Genomic DNA, 24,630 nt, shown 5'->3' with positions numbered 1-24,630 from the left:
AATCAAAAATACAAGAAGCCCAGGAGAAAAAAAACTAATGTGAAAGGGCCATTAGTAATTCATGGCCTACTATATGAGCAGTGGTATACAACCTGTATGTTGATATGCCAGCATGCAATAAAACATTATAAATAAAGATGTCTATTACAGAATTTACAGATAACTCCATAGATACATTGACAGAAAATACTTTTAATAACAGCAACTGCATGCCTCACATTTTACATTACTCAATTGTCAAAAATAACCATAAAAGAAGTTAACTTACTCCTTGCAACTCACTTCCTACAAGGCCATAAGTGCAATGCAAACATTTCATAACTTTAACCGTGTATTTTTCTTCTGTCATTTAATACCTACAAAGCCATATAGCTGTTTATTCACATCATATGGTTTCTTTTCACTTAAGAAATATAAATACTATTATATGGGTGTGCCATGACCTAGTTAAGACAAAGATGGATTCCAGGCAGAGGAAAAAAGGCTCAAAATGTCACAGGGTATCACATCCAGCACATTCTCTTCCATCTTCTCAATCCTTTAAAAGGAGCAATCATTGTTTTATCATAGTCCGTAAGAGGTGAGGAAATCAAGTGTAAGATCCCTTTTGGAACAAAGGAAACCCATATAGGCCATTGAGTCCTGTTTCAGGAAAATGGCTGCCAGAGCGCTCGGCCCCCTCTCTGCTCTCTGTTGAAGGACTCCTGAGCCGTGCCTCTAATAGCAGCCGGCTCCGCCGCCGCTGCGCGCTGATTGGCTCCCCGAGCCGCCGCCGTTAACCAGCCAATTGCCCGAGCACTGCAAAACAACAGGCAATGTCACATTAAACCCCAGTTTGCTTGACAACAAGCCCTTCGTTCAACATTTTAAAAAAGGAAAGATGAATTCACGCCGGTGGTTAAAAAAAAACACGATATCCATATAATTTAATACTTGTAAGGAGAAAAAGAAAAAAAAGAAAAAACACGACAACGGTAGATTGTTTGTGCCGCGTTCCATTTGTCCTCGGAAGTCGGAATTTCCCAGTTCCCAGTCGGAATTTTCAACTGGAACGCCCCTCGAAGTGGGATTTCCTACTGGGAAAGTGGGAGAAGCTTCACCACCACCGAGTTACCATTCAGAGATGGCTGCCATTCCCAGTTCCCAGTTCCGATTTCCGAGGTAAATGGAAGTCTGGGATGAAGCAACTAAAAGAAATATAACGAAACAAGCCGCCGCATTCCAATAGTTGCATACGTTGCACAGACTGCGAAATGTCTCCAATAATCAACCGGATGTCGTATTTATTGTATCTGTATCATTTCCTAAAAATATCACACGGTAGCCGAATTATACGATCAATATCGTCGAAGAGTGTCCTTTTTGTTTTGAAATATGTCCCAGTACGTCTGCATTTCGCGTGCAAATCTGCTTTATTAGCCCTTAGAGGCAGTAGGGGAGAAGATATCCCCTCTGTGTCTGTCTTCTGTTTGCCAGTTAAGTAAATGCAGTCGGCAGATTCCACACGAAATAATTCAGATGGTCGTGGACTCCCAACCGTCACCGCTTCTCGAATAAAAATAAATAAATAAAAAAAACCATATATATACATATAAAAACGTCGCCTTCTATGACGTGCTTAACCATTTAGCTTCATACGGGGTGAAATTACACGTGGAAATATAATCGGTGTTTGCAACGAAAGTGCGGCGAGCGTCGGGGGTGGGAGAGCTTAGCCGTGTATTGTGGGAGAGACAGCAGCTAGAGACTACAGAGGCACACAATATGTGCTGGCTCTCGCCGAAAAGGAGGCAGTATTCTTCAAGCTGAATCATGTAATGTACACGGCGTAAGGAAAGCGATTTTATCTTTTCGTCAATTAAAAAACACCACCCGATAGGAGGAACCATGTCCAAGCCAGCGGAGAGGAACAGATTGAACGAGGACCATGGCAGAAAGCAGAGTTCAAGTAAGCTTGCTCTTTTTTCCCTCTTTCTCCAGCCTTCCTAATGCCTGTTTTCCGTCAGTGGGATCTACGCTAGGTCCCATTTTCGCCCTCACAGGGGTTCCCTCCACCTCCACCTCCACCACCATGCATCTGTAGCGGTGGGCTGTTGTAAAAGTGAGGGGGGACCGAGCTGCAACACACGCTGCCCCCGATAACGCTGCTCCTCTCTGCCCGCTTTCAGGCTTGGCCAACGGCATGGATGTCTGCGGCTCGGCGGAGAAGCGCAGTCACCACTGGAGAAGTTACAAGTTGATCATCGACCCGGCGCTGAAGAAAGGACCGCACAAACTGTACCGCTACGACGGGCAGACTTTCAGCATGCCCGTAAGTGCCGCTACAATAGTAACCGAGTAGCCCACCTCCATGATGGGTCACACTGTGGCCGTGGTGGCCACCAGCACACTCCAGCATCCAGGACACCGGCTCGGAGGCTTTCATTTCCCCCCTAAAAAAACCCTCCGGGTTGTCTCAGGACTTAACTTTGCAACAAGTTAGTTAGTGTGCGAAGTTTGTGAATGGGGATGGGTAATAGGATTGTGTGTGTCCCTCCATCCTCTGATACAGAACCCCGGGATACCGCCGGTGGACATCGTCCGAGATCCGAGGATCGGTCGTCTCTGGACCAAATACAAGGAGACGGACCTGCCGGTGCCTAAATTTAAGGTAAGATATAAGTGCAACACCAAACTTGTTGTGGGATGGAGTTGCTGTCAGAAGTTGCAGACACACCCCCCTCTCTGTCATCTTTGGGATGCTGAGTGAAAGTGAGATTGTTTAAACCGTGTCTGCTTTAATTTGTGGGGTTTTTATCTGTGGCAATGTTCACGCGACGCTTCTCTACTATTATTCTTATCTAGTTACTCCCAGAGGTGGGTAGTAACGAGTTACTTTTACTCTGTTACATTAACTTGAGTAAGTTTTGGGAAATCTTGTACTTTTAGGAGTAGTTTTGAATCACTATACTTTTTACTTTTACTTGAGTAGATTTGTGAAGAAGAAACTGTTACTCTTACTCCGCTACATTAGGCTACTTGAGCTGTTACTTTTCTTTTATCCCTTTTATCTGCGTCAATCTCATGACATCACTGGGTGATTCTTTGGGAAAAACGTTTGTATTTGCATGTTTTGTCACATTTACACAGACTCAAACACACACAGAGTTACTATGAGTTCATGGGCTTGTTCTAGTTCTGCCTGGTTAAAAAAGAAAAGTACAAAGGCTTGACATTTTGTGCTACTTGTGCTTAATTTATTTTTTTATTCTGTTATTTTATTTATTATTTATTAAAGTACTTGAATTTACTTTAAGATTATTTTAATTTAAGCTATTTTTTACTTTAATTTATTTGATTATTTTATTGATTTAATTTGCCTGAAGATAATTTTGTACTTTTGTCTGTTTGAATGGTTGTGTTAAATAAATCAGATGTTACTCAACAGTTACTCAATACTTGAGTAGTTTTTTCACCAAGTACTTTTTTACTTTTACTCAAGTCATTATTTGGATGACTACTTTTTACTTCTACTTGAGTCATATTATTCTGAAGTAACTGTACTTTTACTTGAGTACAATTTTTGGCTACTCTACCCAGCTCTGGTTACTCCACATGGTGCAGCACTTTGCATTGACTCCTGCCGTCCCTCTCCCAGATCGATGACTGTTACATCGGCCCCGTTCCTCCGAAGGAGGTGACGTTCGCCAGGCTCAACGACAACATCAGGGAAGGGTTTCTTACCGACATGTGCAAAAAATTTGGAGAAATCGAGGAGGTCGAGATCCTTTACAATCCGAAAAACAAAAAGCACCTGGGAATAGCCAAAGTTGTTTTTGAAGCCGTGAAGTCAGCCAAGGTCGCTGTTCAGTCGCTCCACAACACGTCTGTGATGGGAAACATCATCCACGTGGAGCTGGACCCGAAAGGTAAACACTTTTTTTCATTCATTTTATGTGGAAGCAGATCAGTCTGCACGTGTGCAGTAGCTTTATGTTTCACATTTTTGGAATTATTAGGATGACAGCAGCCATGTGTTCAAATGTATGTGGTTACCTGGCAACGCTGATAATTAAATTTAATTGAAAAAAAAACTTGTTCCCTCAAGCCCAGAGCTGTCTATTGCCCCTGTGCATAATTTCAGACCTGCAGACAAACACAAACCAATCTGTCACATTAGTTTCTTGGTGTTGAGGCACTTTTCTTTATAATTGTGATTTCTTTTAAAGTACGGATTTGAGTGTTTTTTTTTTTCTCTGGTGGATGCAAAAGATTAACTTTAATACTTTTTTAAGGCTGTTTTATTGTTTCACAAATACCAATATACCAGCATTGCTAATTTTAATAGTGTAGATTGATTTAATTGACTGCACAAAAGCTTCTATTGGAAAACATTGGCTCAACTGTTATTTAAAATACTGTTTTAAAGGAGCTTGAGGCCGGATTGAGGCAGGATTTATGAAAAAAATTTGTATACGTTTTAAGTTTTCTAGTAATAATGTCAGATGAAGCGTTCCAAACCCAAAAGAATGAGTCCTCTAGTGTATCTCTCCGTTGCCTTGAACAGGCTGTGTGCTGCAAAATGTGCTGCAATTCGGGCCCAAATTTCATTTCTTTGCTTATATAGAATATGCAAGTATGTTTTTGTTATGTTCTTGTAGTTCACACTAAAAATACCCAAATAATTCTAGCTCACTTTTCATAGTCTTCCCGTTTTCTAAAGCTGGTCTCAGACTCAGACATATTTTCTGTTCTGCAGGTGAGAATCGCCTTCGGTACTTCCAGCTCTTGATGAATGGCAGCTACACTCCCCGGACGCTGCCTGTAGGTGGGGAGGACACCAGGGAAGTTTCCCCTCGGAGCCTGGCAGAAGCATTATTGGTAGATAAATAATTAATTAAATGAATAATAATAACAATAATCACAGCTTGGAACAGTATGCACAATATACTTTTTATCTTGTACATGGATTTAGCCAATTGGAAATCACCCCCTGAATTGTGCATACATGCATTTTTGTTTGTTTGTGGAGAGTCATTTTGGAGGAACAAATGTTTACTATTGTGTGGATGTGATTTTTACTGAATCATGGTGTTACTTTGTAAAATGAGCCAATTTTCTGATCTAAGCTGTCCCTAATCTTTCTGCACGTTACTAGTGTAACAGGTGGTAGAGCTGAGCAGAGGAGTTGTTATCCAGACCCTTGACTGTGATCTGAACTCTCAAAGCCATCTAAAACATGCCCTTTGGCCTTTTAGCATTGTGCCTAGATACTCTTATCTGGGAGCTGCTGTGTTTTACATATCTTCTCTGTTGAAAAGTTGCTTTATTCCAAAGCAAAATGTATTCACAGTTACATTTAAGACAACTTTTGTTTTTCGTGCTTTAAATCATACTTGGATAAACGGGTCCTTTTTGATCCATCTGTGTAAACTTGATATAGTAATACAAAAATGAAGTATATTCAAAAAATAAGGCTGGAAACATATAAATAATGATGCATGGTACTCAAAAACAAGATATCTAAAGAATATGTGGATTATTGGATACTAAAATACATTGATCTAAAAACATACAGGAAAGAAAAACTCAGCCTGCATGAGATAACATGGGATATGAATGCGGGTCATTTTTGACCCATGTTGCGCATTAAAAGGGGTGTCCTTATGTTGTGCATCAGAGGGTTAATTGGTCCTATTGTCTGTTTGTGATATTTAGTTTGAACTGTGTTCCGTTTGTCTCTTTAAGGCCTGTGAGCCCATCCGCAGGTTGTCAGAAAGCAGCATGTCTGCTGTGGGAGGAGCGTTGCCGCCCAGCAGCAGCTCCACCACCCCCCTGAGCATGGAGACGGGCTACTCCAGCCTAAGGCAGGAAACACCCCAGTCCCAGGGTACCCCTCACACCCCACGCCAAACAGGTACGCCTTTCTCTCAAGACTCGAGCTTCTCCAGTCGGCAGTCCACACCTGCGTATCAGTCCAGCCGTCCTGAGAACTCTGGAGGCTACAAGTCTCGCCGGCATGAGAGTAAGTTCCAGGATGCATACAACCGCAGACCGGAGAGGCCTCAGTATCACAGCAATATGTATCGGGGAACGCCGTCTGAACAGGCTCCTTTCAAACAGCACCAGATGACCCCGCCTGAACCTCCACCTTCCACTACTTCTTTCACTTACAATGCACCTCTACCTGCTACACCCAACTTTAAGTCTGCCTTCTCACCCTACCAAGCTCCTTTGCCTCCCACATACCCTCCATCAGAGCCTCCTTTCCATCACCCAGCCCAAAGGGAGGGGGATTATCTCCGACCACCGCAGCCACCGCTTGCAGCTTCCATTGACTTCTTACCCGTCAAGGACAGACCTTCGACTCCCCCCATACCAGAGCCGCCACCAGAACCCCTGCCACATCCCACAACTCCCCCCCCTCAAACCCCAGAGGGCTGTCCCTCACCAGGCTCCCCAGTGCCGGATCCAGGGCGCAACAGCCTGGATTCTCGCATTGAGATGCTCCTCAAGGAAAAAAGAACAAAACTGCTGCCGTTCCTGGAGGAGCGGGACTCGGACAATGAGGTGCGAATGGAGGGAAGTCCGATTTCCTCCTCGTCCTCTCAGTTATCCCCAATCCCTCCTTACACCGGCGGCTCGCAAGGCGGCCAGCAAAACTCCCGTCCCTGCAGCACCGGCTTGGAGGATATCAGCCCGACGCCGCTGCCAGACTCGGAAGATGAAGAGCCGATCCCTGGAACTGCCTCGCTGATCAAGAGAATCAGCTCTCCTGTTCACGAGAAGATGAGCAACAATGACCTTAAAGATGGACCTTTAAGAGGCCACAGTCCCACTGATAAAATGGATACGGTAAGTACGCATTTCAAATTTATAAATGTATGTTTAGTAGGGATGGGCGGTATGGACTAAAAAATGTATCACGATAATTTCTGGCATTTATCCTGATAACGATAAAAATGACGATAGAAAAAATACCTCCCTTCCTTCCTTCCTTCCTTCTTCCCTTCCTCTTTTCTCCCTTCTTTCCTCCTTTCCTTGTTTTCTCCCTTCCTTCTCCCCTTTCTTTCCTTCCTTCCTTCCTTCCTTCTTTTTTTCCCCTTCCTTCCTTCCTTCCTTCCTCCTGCTCTCTCCTTCCTTCTTCCCTTCCTCTTTTCTCCCTTCCTTCCTACTTTCCTTGTTTTTTTCCTTCCTTCCTTCCTTCCTTCCTTCCTTCCTTCCTTCCTTCCTTCCTTCCTTCCTTCCTTCCTTCCTTCCTTCCTTCCTTCCTTCCTTCTTTGTTTTTTCCCTTCCTTCCTACTTTCCTTCCTTCCTTCCTTCCTTCCTTCCTTGTTTTTCCCTTCCTTCCTACTTTCCTTCCTTCCTTCCTTCCTTCCTTGTTTTTTCCCTTCCTTCCTACTTTCCTTCCTTCCTTCCTTGTTTTTTCCCTTCCTTCCTACTTTCCTTGTTTTTTCCCTTCCTTCCTACTTTCCTTCCTTCCTTCCTTCCTTCCTTGTTTTTTCCCTTCCTTCCTACTTTCCTTGTTTTTTCCCTTCCTTCCTACTTTCCTTCCTTCCTTCCTTCCTTCCTTCCTTGTTTTTTTCCTTCCTTCCTTCCTTCCTTCCTTCCTTCCTTCCTTCCTTCCTTCCTTCCTTCCTTCCTTCCTTCCTTCCTTCCTTCCTTCCTTCCTTCCTTCCTTCCTTCCTTCCTTCCTTCCTTCCTTCCTTCCTTCCTTCCTTCCTTCCTTCCTTCCTTCCATAAATCAGCTTTACACAAAAACGTCATCAAGGGGAATTTATCGTTTTTACCGCAAGATGACAAATTCTTATCGTGAGGAATTCTTTTGACGGTTTATCGTGAACAGTAAAATATCACCCATTCCTAATGTTTAGATATTTCAGGGTTGTTATATTTCCCAAGAAACAGCTCACAGATACTACTAGAATCAGCTCTTAAATATAGATAGTAGCATGGCTCCTGAAGCATGTGTTCTGCTGTGAATGACAGTTGCACAAAGGACACAGGAAGTGAGGTATAGTGTGAATGTGAGGTGGTAGTAGTAAACCTTTCATTTCATTGTTTTTGTTCTGCCTTCTAGAGGAAATTCTAGTTTTACCACAAAGTGTTTCATGCCAAACATGTACATTTCAGTTCAGTTGTGTCTGTTTCAGTCAAGTAACAACAAACTGTTAACAAGCCTTTTAAAAATGAATTTGTTTGGTTAACATGCATCCATGTGTTTATAAAAGTCTGTGGTGGTTATGAATGAAAACTCGTAGAAGCTAATTTTGCTGCTCTAGAGATATCAACACACTGATATCAAGCTGACCTCCTTGTCACAGTCGTACCTTCAGGCTGATATGGTTGCATTTTTAAACTTTCCTCTGTGTTGTGAAAGACGAAATATGAGCCATTCTGCTGTTGGGGAATCAAAGCACCTTGTTTCCTCTTTCTAACACTCATTGCACACGCCTGGTCGAAGGAAAACTTTATTTGGCTTAGGGCCTCATTCAGTGGCACACTTCCTGGTTGTAGCTGAGCTTGACAGTCAGGATTGTGTCTTTGGTCTCATATTTCAAGTTATCATAAAGCAAACAGGTCATTTGGGTAACAACGCCACTCCCATGCTGAGTTAACACTATTTAGCTTCCCTTAAGCAGCAGTTGTGATACAGATGATTTCATAATAGTTAAAGAATAGGACAACTCATTGAGAGATGCTTGATATTAACATCTTGCATAATAATTTACCAAATATGTGTGTCAGTTGTGTTGTGTTTGAGTGTGCTAATTAGGGCTGTTCGATTAATCGATTCTAAATCGTAATCGCGATTATGTAATTAGAACGATGTTAAAACATGAAAATCGTAAAATCGATTTTTCACCTTTTTTTTTTTTTTTTTTACCTTGTCTGCACACATATTAATGATTGATTGAAATACCTCTCAATACCTGCGACAAGTGCCCCATTACACACCTCTACCTCCTTCATGGGTTGCATTATTATTTAGCATGCAAAGACACAGTTTAGTTTAATTAGAAAATGTCTTGTTTTATTTAATTGGAAATATAACTTACTGTATGTTTGCAAGTGCTGATTTGCTGATTTTTTTTTTTTTTAGAGATAAAACTTTATATTTTATTATATTTTTTTAAACTTTTTTTCAACTTATTTTACAGAGTTTTGCACTTTATTCATTCATTTTTGGTTTAATAAGAGCAAAGTTTGCACTTAAAGCCCAATGGGGCAAATGTTCAATAAAAAAACAGCATATTTGAAATAATTTCTTTGCCTTTTGTCAATTCACAAAATAATCGTAATCGAAAATCGGATTTTGAGAGAAAAAAATCGAGATTTTATTTTTGGGCAAAATCGAACAGCCCTAGTGCTAATGGCTACAAATCTTTGAAGTCGGATCAGGTCTGGAATCAATTGTCCCTATTATTTTGTAGGATTACTACAGGAAGTACTTAAGTATGAACTGAAGTGTGTTTATAGCACGTCATTAAGCTTTGAAAACAGTCAGCTACTGAAAATGTATCTCACAAGCATAGATAAGGCCGATAAAAAATAAATAAAAATGTTGATGTTTCTACTCTTCCAATAGCCCTACTTGATCAATCATGTTGTTGATTTAAACTTGTTTGAAAAGTTGGATAATGTGGATTTTTGTTGTTCTACAGTTTTTTGCATTTTTATTTCAAATATTCAACTTGGAAACAACAAATAACACCAGGAATGCTCTCTTTCATATCAGAATCAGTATTGGTTTTTAGGAGGTAAAGGGCATATCGGAACTGTATCAGAATCCAGAAAAAGTGGATTGATGCATTTCTACCCTCATGCACACCCAAAATAATCATAAAGTTTATGTACATTTTCAAATATCTTTTCCCTTGGTGTAATTTTTTATTAGAAGCAGAGTTCTTTTGTCGATTCTACTGTTGTCAAGGGGAAAATAAGAAAGACTTTGACTCATTCTCATAATTCAGACACTGTATCTGACCTAGTTTTAGAAATTCTCAACAAAGCCTGGTACTGCTTGTGTTGTTTTGGAGACTGAGGGGAATAATAGTAACTCACATCTGAGTTAAGATTCATTAGCTTTTTTTCTGAACTTCTGACCTGATCTCTGGGTCCTAAGTAAATTGCATGTCCTCGAAAGCCTCATGAATATAAATTAGACAAGCGATTACGCAGGTTGTCCGCAGCGCTGACAGGTTGTCCCTCTTTACACAGGATCATCAGTCTTCGGGAGAGGACATGGAAATCTCCGAAGACGAGATGCCAGGTGCCCAAATCACCAGCGGAGACTGTAGCAAGGACATTGTTGTAAACTCTGCCGTGTCTCCGATGCAGACTATTTCCCTCCACCCTGCCAGCTTCCATCCCTTACAGCACCAAGCTGGCTTTGCTATCCCACATCACCATCTGGCCGCTCACTCCGCCGTGCCGGGACATCACCTGACTCACCCCGGAGTTCCTCACCATATGTTGCCGCCCATGGGTCACTACCCTCCGGGCATGCTAGTGCAAATGGAGCTAATGAACTGCCTGCAATGGGAACAGTGGAGCTCAGTTCCCATGTCCTTCCAGATGCAGCAGCAGATGCTGAGTCGCATGGCTCAGACTAGAGGGCCCTACCCATACCCACATTTTATAGACGGCAGTGCATTCGGAGGACCCTACCAACCTCTTCCTATAGGCGCCACACCTGCTAGCAGCACAGGTACGCTTGGACAAGAGTGGCAGAATCCCAGTTATCCAAAATTCAACCCAACGGTTCCTCCTCCTGGGTATGAAACTAAAAAGGAAGACCCCCACAAGGCCACAGTTGATGGCGTCCTGCTGGTCATTGTTAAAGAACTCAAAGCCATCATGAAGAGGGACCTCAATCGTAAAATGGTGGAAGTCGTGGCTTTTAGGGCTTTCGATGAGTGGTGGGACAAGAAGGAACATTCGGCAAAGGTAACTTACCTATTTCATCAATGTCCAAGTATAGTGTGACGTAGGGCTGGGCGATATGGACCAAAAGTCATATCTCGATATTTTCTAGCTGAATGGCGATACTCGATATATATCTTGATATTTTTTCTGTGCCTTAATTGGGGTTTCCCCCAAAGCATTATAGCATAGCATCTCTGTTAGCTTCATTTTTTTCTGAGGCAAACCCTTAAAAAACAGTCAGTTTTAATACAAAGCCTCGTGCCAAATGTCACACAGGTTCCTTTATTAACAGAGGTCTGCACAATATCAAAATGTATAAAACAAATGAAATAAAAATAAACTGCCTGCATATATAGAATAAAATGCTTCTTGAATAAAATAAAACAAATATCCCTTTCCTGCATAACAATTAAATTAAAATACACTGTGCAATTAATACAATGTAGACAATAACAGGCAGACTTTTCCACTGAGGTTGACAGTTGTGCAAATAACAAAACATTTGTGCAAATCTCAAATAAAACATTCAAGTCAATTTGTCACAAAATAAACTATATCAAAATCATTAAAAAAAAATGTAAAAAAAAAAAAAAAAAATTTTAAATCGATATAAACGATATTGTCTTGTACCATATTGCGTTTGAAAATATATCGATATATATTAAAATCTCGATATATCGCCCAGCCCTAGTGTGACATAAAAATACCTTACAGAATATAACATATTTATACCACTCAACACTCATTTTTGATAGATGTCAGATTTTTAAAGGGTCATAAACGATGACGATGTTGGAAAAATGTCTGAACCACAAGTCAAAACTCTTCAGCAACATGCATTCACATTTGTTTTTTGCAGATGATGATGACCTGTTTGTGGTTGATTTGCCTCTTTGTGGTCCAATTTGTATGCGCAGCCAAGAGTTTTGAATTAATAATAGAAACCTGCCATTTTGACGAGTGCCACGATGAATTGATCTGAGCTGCCTCTCGCCTTTTTCCTGCTTCGAATGAAAATGCTGCTGAATTATATTAGTCATTTTATAAACTAAAGTTAACAATTTTACTCATCACTCATTTAAGCAAAATATCAATCAGTCACTGGTTCCAGTTTGTGAGGATACGTTTATCTATTTATTGAACTGAAAATTGAACTTTTATTTATTTTGTTTTGTCTGTTTAGACAAATACCTGTACAATGTGAGGATGTCATCTTAGTCCTTTGATTCCCACTGAAATAATGCAGTTTAATGCAGTAACTACAAAACACTAGACTCATTTTCTTTTTTCTCAGGTTTCTTTGACTCCACTGAAGGGCAGTGAGGGGAAAGAAGAGGAAAAACCCAAACCCAAAGAGACTATAGGTTCCAGTCTGCTAGAGAACTGGAACAAGGGGGAAGGCCTCGGCTACGAGGGAATGGGTTTTGGAATCGGTTTGCGAGGAGCAATCCGGTTGCCCTCCTTTAAGGTCAGAGATTAATGTTGATCTTCTGGATTCGGAAAAGCCTGAAGTCTAAATAGCAGTGACAGGATGTTTTTGGGTGCTAAAAGGTCGAATGTTGTGTTCAGGTTAAAAGGAAGGACCCACCTGAGGCTGCTGCAGCAAGCGACATCAAACGAGCCCGACCGTCCACCCCAGTCGACGATGAGCTAGAGGATGAAGGTGAATATAAACATAATATGCTACAAATGCAAATCTTGCAAAAGCTAATTTCTTTCTTTTTTTCTTTTTCTCGCTAGACCGAGATCGAGAAGTAGCTGAGCTTCCCTTGGACGATTCCAAAATGGATGCCGACGGCACAGCAGCAAAGCGACGACACTCACGACCGCGTGAACTGGACAGTGAGGGCGAGGAAGAGGTGGACACCTCGGAGAAGGAAGAGGAGTCACTCTCTGACAGGGAGGAAGAATCAACAGGCTCCGTTGATGCCAAGCTTGCAGAGAGGCCGTCGCCAGGCAATGTAATCAATCAAAATAACATTTAAACCATGCAGTGTACATGATGTTTGACTCTTTAAATACATTTTTATTATTGATCTGATTACTTCAAAGGAGAGCAGTGATGAGGAGGGCAACGACGAACATGAGGGAGACTCATCCAGTGGCAGCGAATCTTCAGATTCATCCGATGAAGGTCCGTTTATTAGTTGACAGGAGGATCTGGTTGCTTCCTCTTATGTTTCCTTTTATTTATCATTTCATTGCTTCACTTTTTTGCAGAAGCTGACAGTTTGGCTTCCTCCAAGGCCAGCTCAGACTCCTCAGCAGAAAGCTCAGAGTCCTTGGTAGAGAGCTCAGATTCCTCTGAGTACGAGTTAGACTCAGAAGAGGAGGAAGAAGAGACGGCAGCGGATGTTGAAGCGGGTCACAAAGCTGCAGTGTCCTCTTCGACTTCCTCTTCCTCCTCATCTTCATCCTCCGATGAAGAGAATGAGGAGGCAGACACCAAGCCACCGAGCCCTCCCACAGGACCAGTCAGGGAAGTAACGGAGGACCACCGGGATGGGGAGGATCTAAGTAGCAAATCCAAACCAAGACCGCCCAGTCCTGAGGAGGAGGGAGGGGAAGACCTGAAGCCGCCGTCACCCAAAGCTGTCCTAGGTGAGTGTCCGCCTCAAGCCGTGTCATTCAGCATGTGTCACAAACTAGATTTACTAAAAGAACAATTATTGATGAAAACCTCACATGGAAATCTCAGTTAAATTATGTTAAAACCAAGGTATCAAAGAATATTTTTGTTTTGAACAAAGTGAAACATGTTTTAGATTACAAGACAATGCGAATTTTGTATTGCTCACTTATTTTGCCTTATTTTAGTTATTGTGTCGAAGTTTGGGGGAATACATACACAACAAATATCAAGCCTTTGTTTATTTTACAGAAGAGAGCAGTAAGGATCATACATAAAAAGGAGGCAAGAGAACACACCAATGGACTTTTTATCAATGCAGGATTAATTAAATTTAAAGATATTATTGAGTTACAGACTTTATTGGTTATGTTCAAGGCAAAAAGCAGAATATTGCCTGAAAATAACGTTTTTTTGTGTTTAGTTCAGAAGATAAGAACCATAGAAGGAAATTTGATTTTAAACATCCGTTTGCACGCACTACTTAAAAACAAATGTGTATTTCAGTATGTGGTGTAAAATTATGGAACTCCTTAACAACTGATTTCAAGGATTGCAAAAATATTCACCAGTTCAAGAAATTGTATAAAGACAACACAATTAGACAATATGAATTTAACGGGTAAAATATATTTTGTTGTTTTTGTTTTTATATTGTTGGTGAGTTAGTGTGTATGTTTTCTTATTTTTTTGTTTTGTTTTTTTCATTATTTCTTTTTTTGGTGTTATATAAGTAGTGACAGACCATCTTCATATGAATTGTTTTATTTTTTTTGAGAAAGGGGCTTGGTATATAAGGCTTTCTTCTTCTTGCCCCTTTTCCATCAAGGAATGGAACATATGTGAACTATTTCCATGATATGGAATAAATAAAAATGAAATGAAAATGAAATGAAATTTCTTTTGTCTTTTAGGCACCAAGCGAGACATCTTTGTTGATGACAGTATCCCTGCACTGAAGTCTGAACCTCTCGAGCATGTAGCAAACCTTCGGCCACCGACCCCCACGGGCGTCCTGCTGGACAGTGACCAAGACAAAAAAACCAAAGGTAAAGCAGAGCGTGAAGAAATAGCCTGCCCCCCGAGTCATTTAGCCCTATCCACCGTAGATTCAAACGCACCCGTCCCCAAAGCAGCCTCAGCATCTTTAATGCACCTCCCTCTCCCTGCTCACCCTTCAGTAGAAGGTCGTTCCCTCCTCCACCCGCCCCCCGGTCCTCTGCCCGACCTCTCTCAGCGGCCCAGGCTACCCACCGACGAGGACATCCCCCGCACACCAGGTAGGGACCTGACGGAGCGTGTCCGGGGTTTGGGGAAATCCCAGAGCACCGAGACTGTTCCTATTACACCAGGTAGTGAAGGCCCTCTGACAGGTAGCAGTCTATTACTCAGCTCCCCTCACATCCCCGGTAGTCCCTTCTCCTACCCCGCACAGTCCCCTGTCCTCAGTGCTGGACTGCCTCCTACTCCAGGAAGAGACTTGACATTCCTCCCCGTCTTCCCCGACCCCACAGCACTGACACTTAACAGGAAAGTGTCCTCTGAAAGCCTGGATGATAGACCAGTCTTCAAGGAGCCACCCATCAACTCACTGCCTAACCAGACCCTGCCAGCCGGGGGAGACCTCTCCGCCAGCCTCCCCGAGGATCTTCCTGCTGCTCTTTCTAAAGACGTCCCTCTGGCATCAGATGCCACCCCATCAAAGAAAAAACCTGGGCGACCCAAAGGCAAAAAGCCCCTAACCGTCTCTTCCACCGATGAGTCTTTAGAGCTGTCGTCTGCCTCCACGCCTCTGCCCCACGAAGCACAATTAGGAGATCAATCCAAGCAAATCGTGTCCTCCAAGTCGCCCAAACACCCCAGCCTGGACTTCCGGGAAGGAGAGATTGAGCCTCAAACTGCGTTACCAGCGGATGACGACTTCCTCTCCTATGAAGACGAGGTACCGGTCACCAAGCCACCGATGCGGAGGACGCGGAGAGGCTGGGAGGAGCTGCTGCTGGGCAGTCTGTCCCCCGTCACCACTCCTCCCCGCTCATACTTCACCCGACGCTCTGAATTTGAGGAGATGACCATCCTATATGACATCTGGAATGATGGCATTGATGACGAAGATATTCGGCTCCTACAGATCACGTATGACAAAATGCTCCAGCAGGACAATGGCAACGACTGGCTGAACGACACGCTGTGGGTGAACCATCCTCATATCCTTTACTGCTCAATCTACTCATTTATCAGAATATCAGAATATCAGAATACTTTTATTATCAGTGTACCTGGGTACTGTGAGATTAGAGGCAGCATCACCTCCCCAGTGCAAGACAAATAGCAGTAGTGCAAACAATAAGAAATATAAGTAATACAATTTTTTTTAAATTTTTTAAATAAAATGTAAAAAAAAGGTTAAGGTGCATTTGAATTGTTTTTTTTTTTTTTTTTTTTTTTACAGATGACAGTATATACAGTATATACATATGTAGAATATTGTAGAATATTGCACAGTTTAAAGAGACAGTAACGAGGATTGATTCACAAGTTGTTCAGGGTGATTATGGCTTTGGGGAAAAAACTGTTTTTGAGTTAGTTTTTGACCTGATGACTCTGTAGCGTCTACCTGAAGGCTGTCTTTGATGATTTTAGTTTACATGAAGTGTTGTAAAACATATGAATCCTTAAAAGGTGATTGGTACAGTTTAATAATGCTTGGAATGTATTTTCGCTCACTAAATGTACTGATATAAATAAGCAGCTCCCTCTACTGGTAACAACAAGGAACATGTAGTTTAATGTTAAACATTTTGCTTAAAAAGTCTAGTGGTGTTTTGGTTTGCTCCTTGACTTCCACGCACCAACCACCAACCCTGGAGTGAAGAAAAAGAGGAGAGATGATGGCATGAGGGATCACATGACCGGCTGTGCGCGAAGTGAAGGTTACTATAAGATTGACAAAAAGGACAAGATCAAGTATCTGCAGAGCTCACGACTACAGTCGGAGGAGCCACCGGTCGACACACAGGTGGGCAGGAGACGACACTGTGATTCCTGAGTTAGGTACAGTGTTGATGTGTCACAGTGTATCGTACACTAACCTGTGAATTTGCCATCATCTTTGCAGGGCATGAGTATTCCTGCGCAGGTCCACGCCTCTACCAGAGCTGGCTCGGAGCGGCGGTCGGAGCAGCGACGTTTGCTGTCCTCGTTCGCATGTGACAGTGACCTCCTGAAGTTCAACCAGCTAAAGGTAAACAAAGCCCAACAGAACTACTGTCAACTGGGCAGTTTGGTTTCAGCAGAGTAAAAAACCAGAGACAAAACAAACACGCAGCTGTTGACACAAGTCATCAATGCAGAGTAGGGCTGGGCGATATATCGAGATTTTAATATATATCGATATATTTTCAAACACGATATGGTACGAGACAATATCGTTTATATCGATTTGAAAAAAAAAAAAAAAAAAAAATTTACATTTTTTTTTTTAATGATTTTGATATAGCTTATTTTGTGACAAATTGACTTGAATGTTTTATTTGAGATTTGCACAAATGTTTTGTTATTTGCACAACTGTCAACCTCAGTGGAAAAGTCTGCCTGTTACTGTCTACATTGTATTAATTGCACAGTGTATTTTAATTTAATTGTTATGCAGGAAAGGGATATTTGTTTTATTTTATTCAAGAAGCATTTTTATTCTATATATGCAGGCAGTTTATTTTTATTTCATTTGTTTTATACATTTTGATATTGTGCAGACCTCTGTTAATAAAGGAACCTGTGTGACATTTGGCACAAGGCTTTGTATTAAAACTGACTGTTTTTTTAAGGGTTTGCCTCAGAAAAAATGAAGCTAACAGAGATGCTATGCTATAATGCTTTGGGGGAAACCCCAATTATGGCACAGAAAAAATATCAATATATATCGAGTATCGCCATTCAGCTAGAAAATATCAAGATATGACTTTTGGTCCATATCGCCCAGCCCTAATGCAGAGCTGATTTTTTTTTTTGTCTGTTGGCAGTGTCCTTTGAAACAGTTTTGTTTTATTAAATTGCAAACTTTAATGATGTTATCAGCTTTCCTTTTATAGTTGGTGACACTTTTGTCTCTTCCAGTTCCGTAAGAAGAAGATCAGATTCTGCAAATCACACATCCATGACTGGGGTCTGTTTGCTATGGAGCCCATTGCTGCTGATGAAATGGTGATCGAGTATGTGGGACAGAACATCAGACAGGTGAGGGACAGTCTAACTATTTGTGCAAAGTGGGTATTTTATGCATGTTTTTTAAATTGTGCCTTCTATTAGGATGTTTTTGAAAATGCAGCTCTGTTTAGACCTGATATTAGCATGTGTTCTGCGCACACCTGAGATAAAAATGCATCCCTGTGTTCGTCTCAAGTGATCTCCTGTAATTGGATCTCACTTTCTTCATTAAATTGATGACCTTTCTACTCTGCCAGAATGAAGAAGAGAAACACATTTCTTGTGACAAATGTTGTGGAAAAACCAGCTAAACCTCCATAACACGTTCTTTCCAACTAGATGAATAACTGGACTGAAAACTGAGTGTCTAAGTTACCAAGAATAAGACTCAAGAGATTATCCAGATTTCAGAACATTTAATTAAACAGCGGCATGCAAGAGGATCAAAACACACATCAGGCATCTCGATGCAGAATGACCATGAAACAGAGGAGCATACTGATATTAAAGCGTAGAGGATGATACGTTCTAGTAGACAGAACATTGGTGTTCACTAGGCATGGGACGATATGAAAATTTCATATCACGATATTAGTGGACAAAAATATCACGATTACGATATTATCACGATATTAGCGAGTCGCTTATAAAATTCTTAAAATGCAAGGAAAAACACTAACCGTGGATCCACTGGTTCCTTCAGAACATTTATTCTCAAATCATTCTCAACACAGTGACACTTGAGGTAGAGAACAAATAGTGTACTGTAAATGTTATGCATTACAAAGTGTAAACTATAGTACCGGTACTTATTTGAACTTTCTTTTTTTGTAAGAAAATACTTCCCTGAGAGTCGAAAGAAATAAGTGACAAATAGAAATAAAGTGACAAAGTAGAGCCAAATGCACACTGATTGTATTACTCTCTGAAAAAATATTAAATAAATAATAATAATAAATAATATTAATAAAATACATGAAAAAAATAACACTGGCTTCTACCTGGCTGGTAGCCTTGTGTGACCAAAAAAAAAAAAATAATAATTACAGTACCCCACGATAACGTTATCGCAGCGGTTTTTTATCGCGATATACGATAATATCGTATATCGCCCCATGCCTAGTCAGAGTACTAGTCTGTACCTGTAGTCGGCCAAAGCTACTGTATATTCTGAGGTCTCAGCAGTTTTGTTTTCATCAAGTATGGGAAACTCTTTTTCCCATCACAACAGACCTAAGCAGCTTTTCAGCTGTTATGGCCTCCCAGACCAACTCTAAGCGTAGCCTGAGTAATGGGACCTGAATGAGTGCATTTAGCTGTACTTGCTGCTGTCCAGTTGTAATTTGATCACCCAAGACACGTTATCAGCACATATGAGCAGAGCCTGTGTCTCAGCAGCATTCATCATCTTAATAACTATGACTCAAGTAGCAACAGGGCAGTATTACAACCATCACTCTGGGATATTGCTAGTCTTATAAGATCAATCCAAGGCACACTGTAGGACTTGGATCTGCTTAGTCTTGGCTAAGACGTCAAAAGCCGTGTGCACAGACTGTAATATGATGCCCCCTTGTGTCGTAGGCAACAACCTGATGTGGTGGGATGTAAGTTTTCATCAGCATGGGGAGCGGTAAACAAGAACAAAGTGAAAATGAACCACTATGTCGTAGCGATCAACTTTGGGTGTCGGTTTTGATAAAGAGAGCATTTGGTACACTGTGACATGACCCAGGCTGCAGATACAAACGTGCGACAACTTGTAATGTTTTCATAGTTTTGACTTCTTTTACCACAACTCCACCACATCTCATTCTTTGCCAGGGTTTAATAAAGCTTCGTTTTTATATTTTTCACTTTTTTTTTTGTTTTTTTGTGAAGGAATTGCACTGGGTCGCTTTAAAACGTCATTTCAAGTTGCATTTTAATTGGCTACTTAGTGAAGTCGTAGGACTTTTGGCACTGTTTTATCTGTCGCAGCCTGTCCTTGATTGCAGGGCGCTTCTATGTTTTATCACTGTGAGATGTACAACCACCATTGTTGATGGAAACATTTTTTATTTCCTTTTAACACAATTGAGCATCTTTCGTCTGAGACATCCAGAATTGCACAATATGAATCCGGCACATAACCAAGACTAGGGATGGGCGGTATGGACTAAATAATTGATCACGATAATTTCTGGCATTTATCCCGATAACGATAAAAATTACGATAATAAAAATACCAATTCAACTCCATCTTTTTAACTTTAAATCTATCACCACATTCAGTCTTTGGAGCCCCCAAAACAAGTTTTCTTAGCTTATAAAATCACAAAGTAGAAAAAAATACAACTAGATAAATAAAGAAATAGGACAAATAAATAAAAGTTCACTGAAAATAAAATCCAATCAGTGATTACCTCTTCTAATATAAATGAAATGTGCAAATTAACCTGTGGTTGGAAGATGCCACGAATTAGATACTATTGCAATTTTTTTTCGTAATAGTCAAACGTTAAATCAAAATGTAACAACAATTTCCTTCTGTTTTTGCAGACTGCACATAATAGATGATGTTTGCTCCTCCTCCATTTTTTAAAAATCCAAACCAGTTCCAGCCTCGTTTAACGACGAGCTCCTCTCTCTCAGATCCGCTTTCCGCCATGTTTGTTACACAAAAACGTCATAAACGGGAATTTATCGTTTTTACCGCGAGATGACAAATTCTTACCATGGGGAATTTTTTTGGCGGTATATCGTGAACGGTATAATATTGCCCATTCCTAACCAAGACGCAGAAGTACTTGAATTCCTTCACTTGAATTGGCACCTCACTCCAGACCAGGCGCAGACATCGCAACCTTTTCTGACTCAGATCCATGGTCTCAGATTATCATCCCTGTCGCTTCAGACGTAGCTGCGAACAGCTACAGAGTTAGAAATAAATAACATTGAGATCTGTTTACTGAATATTTCCCAGACTATTTATTCAAAATCTCTCCAAGATCTCTCTAACTTGTGACACCTTTTCCCTGACAGGTGATTGCGGACATGCGAGAGAAGCGCTACGAAGAGGAGGGTATCGGTAGCAGCTACATGTTCCGGGTGGACCACGACACTATCATAGATGCTACCAAGTGTGGCAACTTTGCCCGTTTCATAAACCACAGCTGCAACGTAAGGCATCAACGACATCAACGCTAAGTACAAACACTAGCTTGGAAGAAGTTGTGTTCTTATTCTATGTTCATTCCTTTTCGTATTTCCTTTCAGCCCAACTGTTATGCGAAAGTCATCACAGTGGAGTCTCAGAAGAAGATTGTGATCTACTCCAGACAGCCAATTACTGTGAACGAAGAGATCACGTATGACTACAAGTTCCCCATTGAAGATGAGAAGATCCCCTGTTTGTGTGGGGCTGAGAACTGCAGAGGAACGCTCAATTAACGTCCATTGCAGGTCAGAAGACTCTCCCACAGGGTGTAAAAGTGCTGACCCTAAACTTTCCCAGGAGGAGGAGGAGGAGGAACTGATGTGGGCTAAGCTAAGAATCTGGACAGTCACCCAGATAAAGCTACCTGTACGGCACTCTTCATACATAAAACTCTAGATTGTTTACGATTTATGGTGCTCTTAAATGAAAAACACTTTGTTTTTCTTTTGTGTGAACACATGACTTGCTGGTGCAGCATTTCCTACCCTCGCCTCGATGTCGGACAGTATTTAAACACGGTTCCTTCCACATCCAGCTGTGGTTTGTGCAAATGTCACGTCTTTCGCCCCTCATTTGTCTAATAAGCTTTAGCCACATCACATGTGGTACAAAAAAAACAAAACAACACAAATTCACATGTTCAGCTGCTTACTAACACTGTTGTGATGCACAAACGTCCACCTGGTAAACCCTTGTGGAAGGTGGGGGGCTGGAGGCTCCAGAGCTAATTTGCTGCTACCTCTGCTGCATTACTTTTCCTTGGAAATAAATCAAACTAAAAGAAATCACGTTAAACAACAGAAATGGTTAAATCTTGTTGTAAAAAAAAGAAATCTGGAATATTTACAAATGTCTCCTACTTCTACCAGCCAAGAATGGATCATACTGATCATACTGCATCCCATTAGTTTATGCAAGATTGTCATTAATCTTATTCCAGTGTTTTCTGGTTTGTTTAGGAAGTGCTTGATTCTTCAAAGACTGTGTGTGTGTGTGTGTGTGTGTGTGTGTGTGTGTGTGTGTGTGTGTGTGTGTGTGTGTGTGTGTGTGTGTGTGTGTGTGTGTGTGTGTGTGTGTGTATCACCATGACTTGATGGTGTGTGAGGATGTGAGTGCTGCCCCCTGTAGGCTGCGCTGGAGAACTGCTCATCCACACTTAGGGATGGATGTGAAACGAGTTTGTCTGCACCCGCTGAAAAAAAAATCTGAAAACTTTGAGAAAGTTATTATTTCTCTTTTCAAGTGCCATACGAATGTCTCACTGTTTGTTTTAACTTTAGTGTTCCTGCAGAAATGTGTTAACAAGCACATGCGATAAACGTCTGCCTGTTTTGGGGTTTTCGATAAAGATGTTTTGGCTTCCTTTTGTTTGTATCTGGAATGACTGTCTTATGTTTGCAGGGTCAGACATTCTTTATCTCCAACTTTTGTTATTGTACCAGTGTCTTTAAGAGTTCCAGTGACACTGAAGAGTTTCCACGACCTTGTCACAGTCTGCAGGGTCAATCTTTCTGTACAATTCTTTGATTTAAAAAGAAAAAAAATTGCTGAATGCACTCGAAGCTTGCACTCCTGCTTCCCATCGTCTCTTAACCAGTCAGCCCCCCTTGAAGACCAAGTCATTGCTTCAGTTTGATTCAGAATGGAGATTTTTTTTCACAACTGATGTTCATATTGTATATGATTACTTGTACAGAAGATTTAAAGTTGTTTTTTTTTTTTTATCTTCACAAAGGTAACACTTTCAAGATCCATCTCTCTCTTTTTTTTCACAAAAGACTGAGTATTTAAAATATTTTCAGGGATCTGTAAAAGGAATCTGATAGTTTGAAAGGATGTTTATTTAAAGAAAAAGGTCCACTGTGTACAGGAAAAGTCTCCACTTCCCTTATGAGAGATTGTTTCTTGTAGAAACATCTTCATTTTCTGCCCATTTGCTTTGTAATCCTAAAATATGTAAATAGAGTAACTGTGAATATTAAATATATCTATATATATTTTTGTTCCCTGGGATTTGCTACGTGACTCAGCTCAGACATCTGAGTATCATGAGGTGAGCGCTGAGCTGGTAGCAGAAAATTCAGCTTGTGTCAAGCTTTTTTTTTCTTTTTTTTATTTTGTGTTGTAAATTCTATGAACAGTTGTTTGCAGTGTGGAGAATAAAAAAAAGTTGCAGAATCGGCATGGGAAGAGGACTGAAGGATCAGCCCTGATTCTTGTGTCTATTTATTATATGAGAAATGTATGAAAAAGAAAAAAGTTAAATAAAGCAATTTTGCATACATCTATTAACACCTTTTGGGTTGTTTTTTTTTTCATAAAACTTTGTGAGCACAATATAGGAGACAGCATGAATGAATCTATTGGCTAAATGATGACCATCTCTAATGTGTCAACTGTCACACTGAATGTTCTTGAATTAAAACCTGATTGGACCTCAAATGTGTCTAAAAGCTTTTAATTGGGGAAGTCAAATAATACATTGCTTGTAGCCAGAATTTTAACTCTCAGAAGGGACCAATAAGAAAATGACATGAAACTCAATCATTGATATTTGATAAGATTACTTCAGTTTATTAAAGCAAATCATGTAGTAGTACCACTTCTGACCACATGTAGGCAGCAGTTCATGTCTGCACCATTGACGGTATAAGAAGATTTATAGATTTATAGATAGATAATTCTGGACAAACCTGCTGTGTATGCTCCTATTGGTTTTCTGAAGAGTGCTTTTTCCTCGTGCTGCAGGGCTTCCTGTTGCAAATGAGTGGAACAAACAGGCTGGGGAGCCAACTGGAAGACACCCAGCCAAAAAAAAAAGCCCCAAAACTTCTAAACTGAATAAAAATGTGTTTATTTTATATGAAAAAACAAAATGCTTTTATTTAAAGTGCTTTAATAGCATTGAACTTGTATGACTGTACAGACAGCCAACCATACTAGTAACTGAAATAGCCTCCTATGCTATATATGTCCACATCAGCCAAGATGTAATATAGCCTACAGGTGAAGAATATGTTGTAAAAGTTAATTTATTTCAATAATTCAACTAGAATATGGTGTAAAAGTTAATTTATTTCAATAATTCAACTAGAATATGGTGTAAAAGTTAATTTATTTCAATAATTCAACTAGAATATGGTGTAAAAGTTAATTTATTTCAATAATTCAACTAGAATATGGTGTAAAAGTTAATTTATTTCAATAATTCAACTAGAATATGGTGGAAAAGTTAACTTATTTCAATAATTCAACTAGAATATGGTGGAAAAGTTAATCTATTTCTTTTTTTTTTTTTTTTTTTTTTTTTTTTGGGCTCTAGTGGCCCTTTATTCAAGTCGCAGATATGAAGGGGGTAGAGAGAGAGAGAACGGGGATGACACGCAGCAAATAGAATATGGTGTAAAAGTTAATTTATTTCAATAATTCAACTAGAATAGGGTGTAAAAGTTAATGAAAATACGGTACAAATCGTGTCCCGTATTAGTTCAATACGGGACGCAACATTTTTTTCTCAAATAAAGGACAATTCCATATTTTACGGGACGGGTGGCAACCCTACACCTTAGTCTAGTTACCATAAGTTAGCTAGTATCTCATGACCAGCAACATTTGGAATGAGTAATGTCAGTAAAATGTTGAGTTAAAATGAAGATGGGTTGAAGTTTGAATGAGAGGGACCCTCAAG

At 40.5% G+C, this 24,630-nt stretch overlaps 1 protein-coding gene across 1 annotated transcript; it reads left to right on the top strand.

Moving 5' to 3' along the window:
- The first annotated feature begins 1,724 nt into the window (after positions 1 to 1,724).
- setd1ba (SET domain containing 1B, histone lysine methyltransferase a) lies at positions 1,725 to 23,372 on the top strand. The gene is made up of 18 exons (XM_061734205.1): positions 1,725 to 1,948; positions 2,169 to 2,311; positions 2,552 to 2,650; positions 3,638 to 3,908; positions 4,739 to 4,860; positions 5,728 to 6,834; positions 10,201 to 10,929; positions 12,203 to 12,376; positions 12,478 to 12,571; positions 12,649 to 12,869; positions 12,961 to 13,042; positions 13,129 to 13,509; positions 14,452 to 15,744; positions 16,390 to 16,556; positions 16,656 to 16,781; positions 17,654 to 17,773; positions 20,768 to 20,905; positions 21,002 to 23,372. The coding sequence occupies exons 1-18, from the start codon at positions 1,888 to 1,890 to the stop codon at positions 21,173 to 21,175; spliced, it is 5,502 nt and encodes a 1,833-aa protein (XP_061590189.1). The 5' UTR covers positions 1,725 to 1,887; the 3' UTR covers positions 21,176 to 23,372.
- Positions 23,373 to 24,630: the final 1,258 nt, after the last annotated feature.

This window comes from Cololabis saira, chromosome 11 (assembly GCF_033807715.1).
Source record: "Cololabis saira isolate AMF1-May2022 chromosome 11, fColSai1.1, whole genome shotgun sequence".
NCBI lineage: Eukaryota > Metazoa > Chordata > Actinopteri > Beloniformes > Belonidae > Cololabis > Cololabis saira.
The sequence above is the reverse complement of the archived record's forward strand: the minus strand, read 5'-3'. Positions and strand labels throughout refer to the sequence as shown.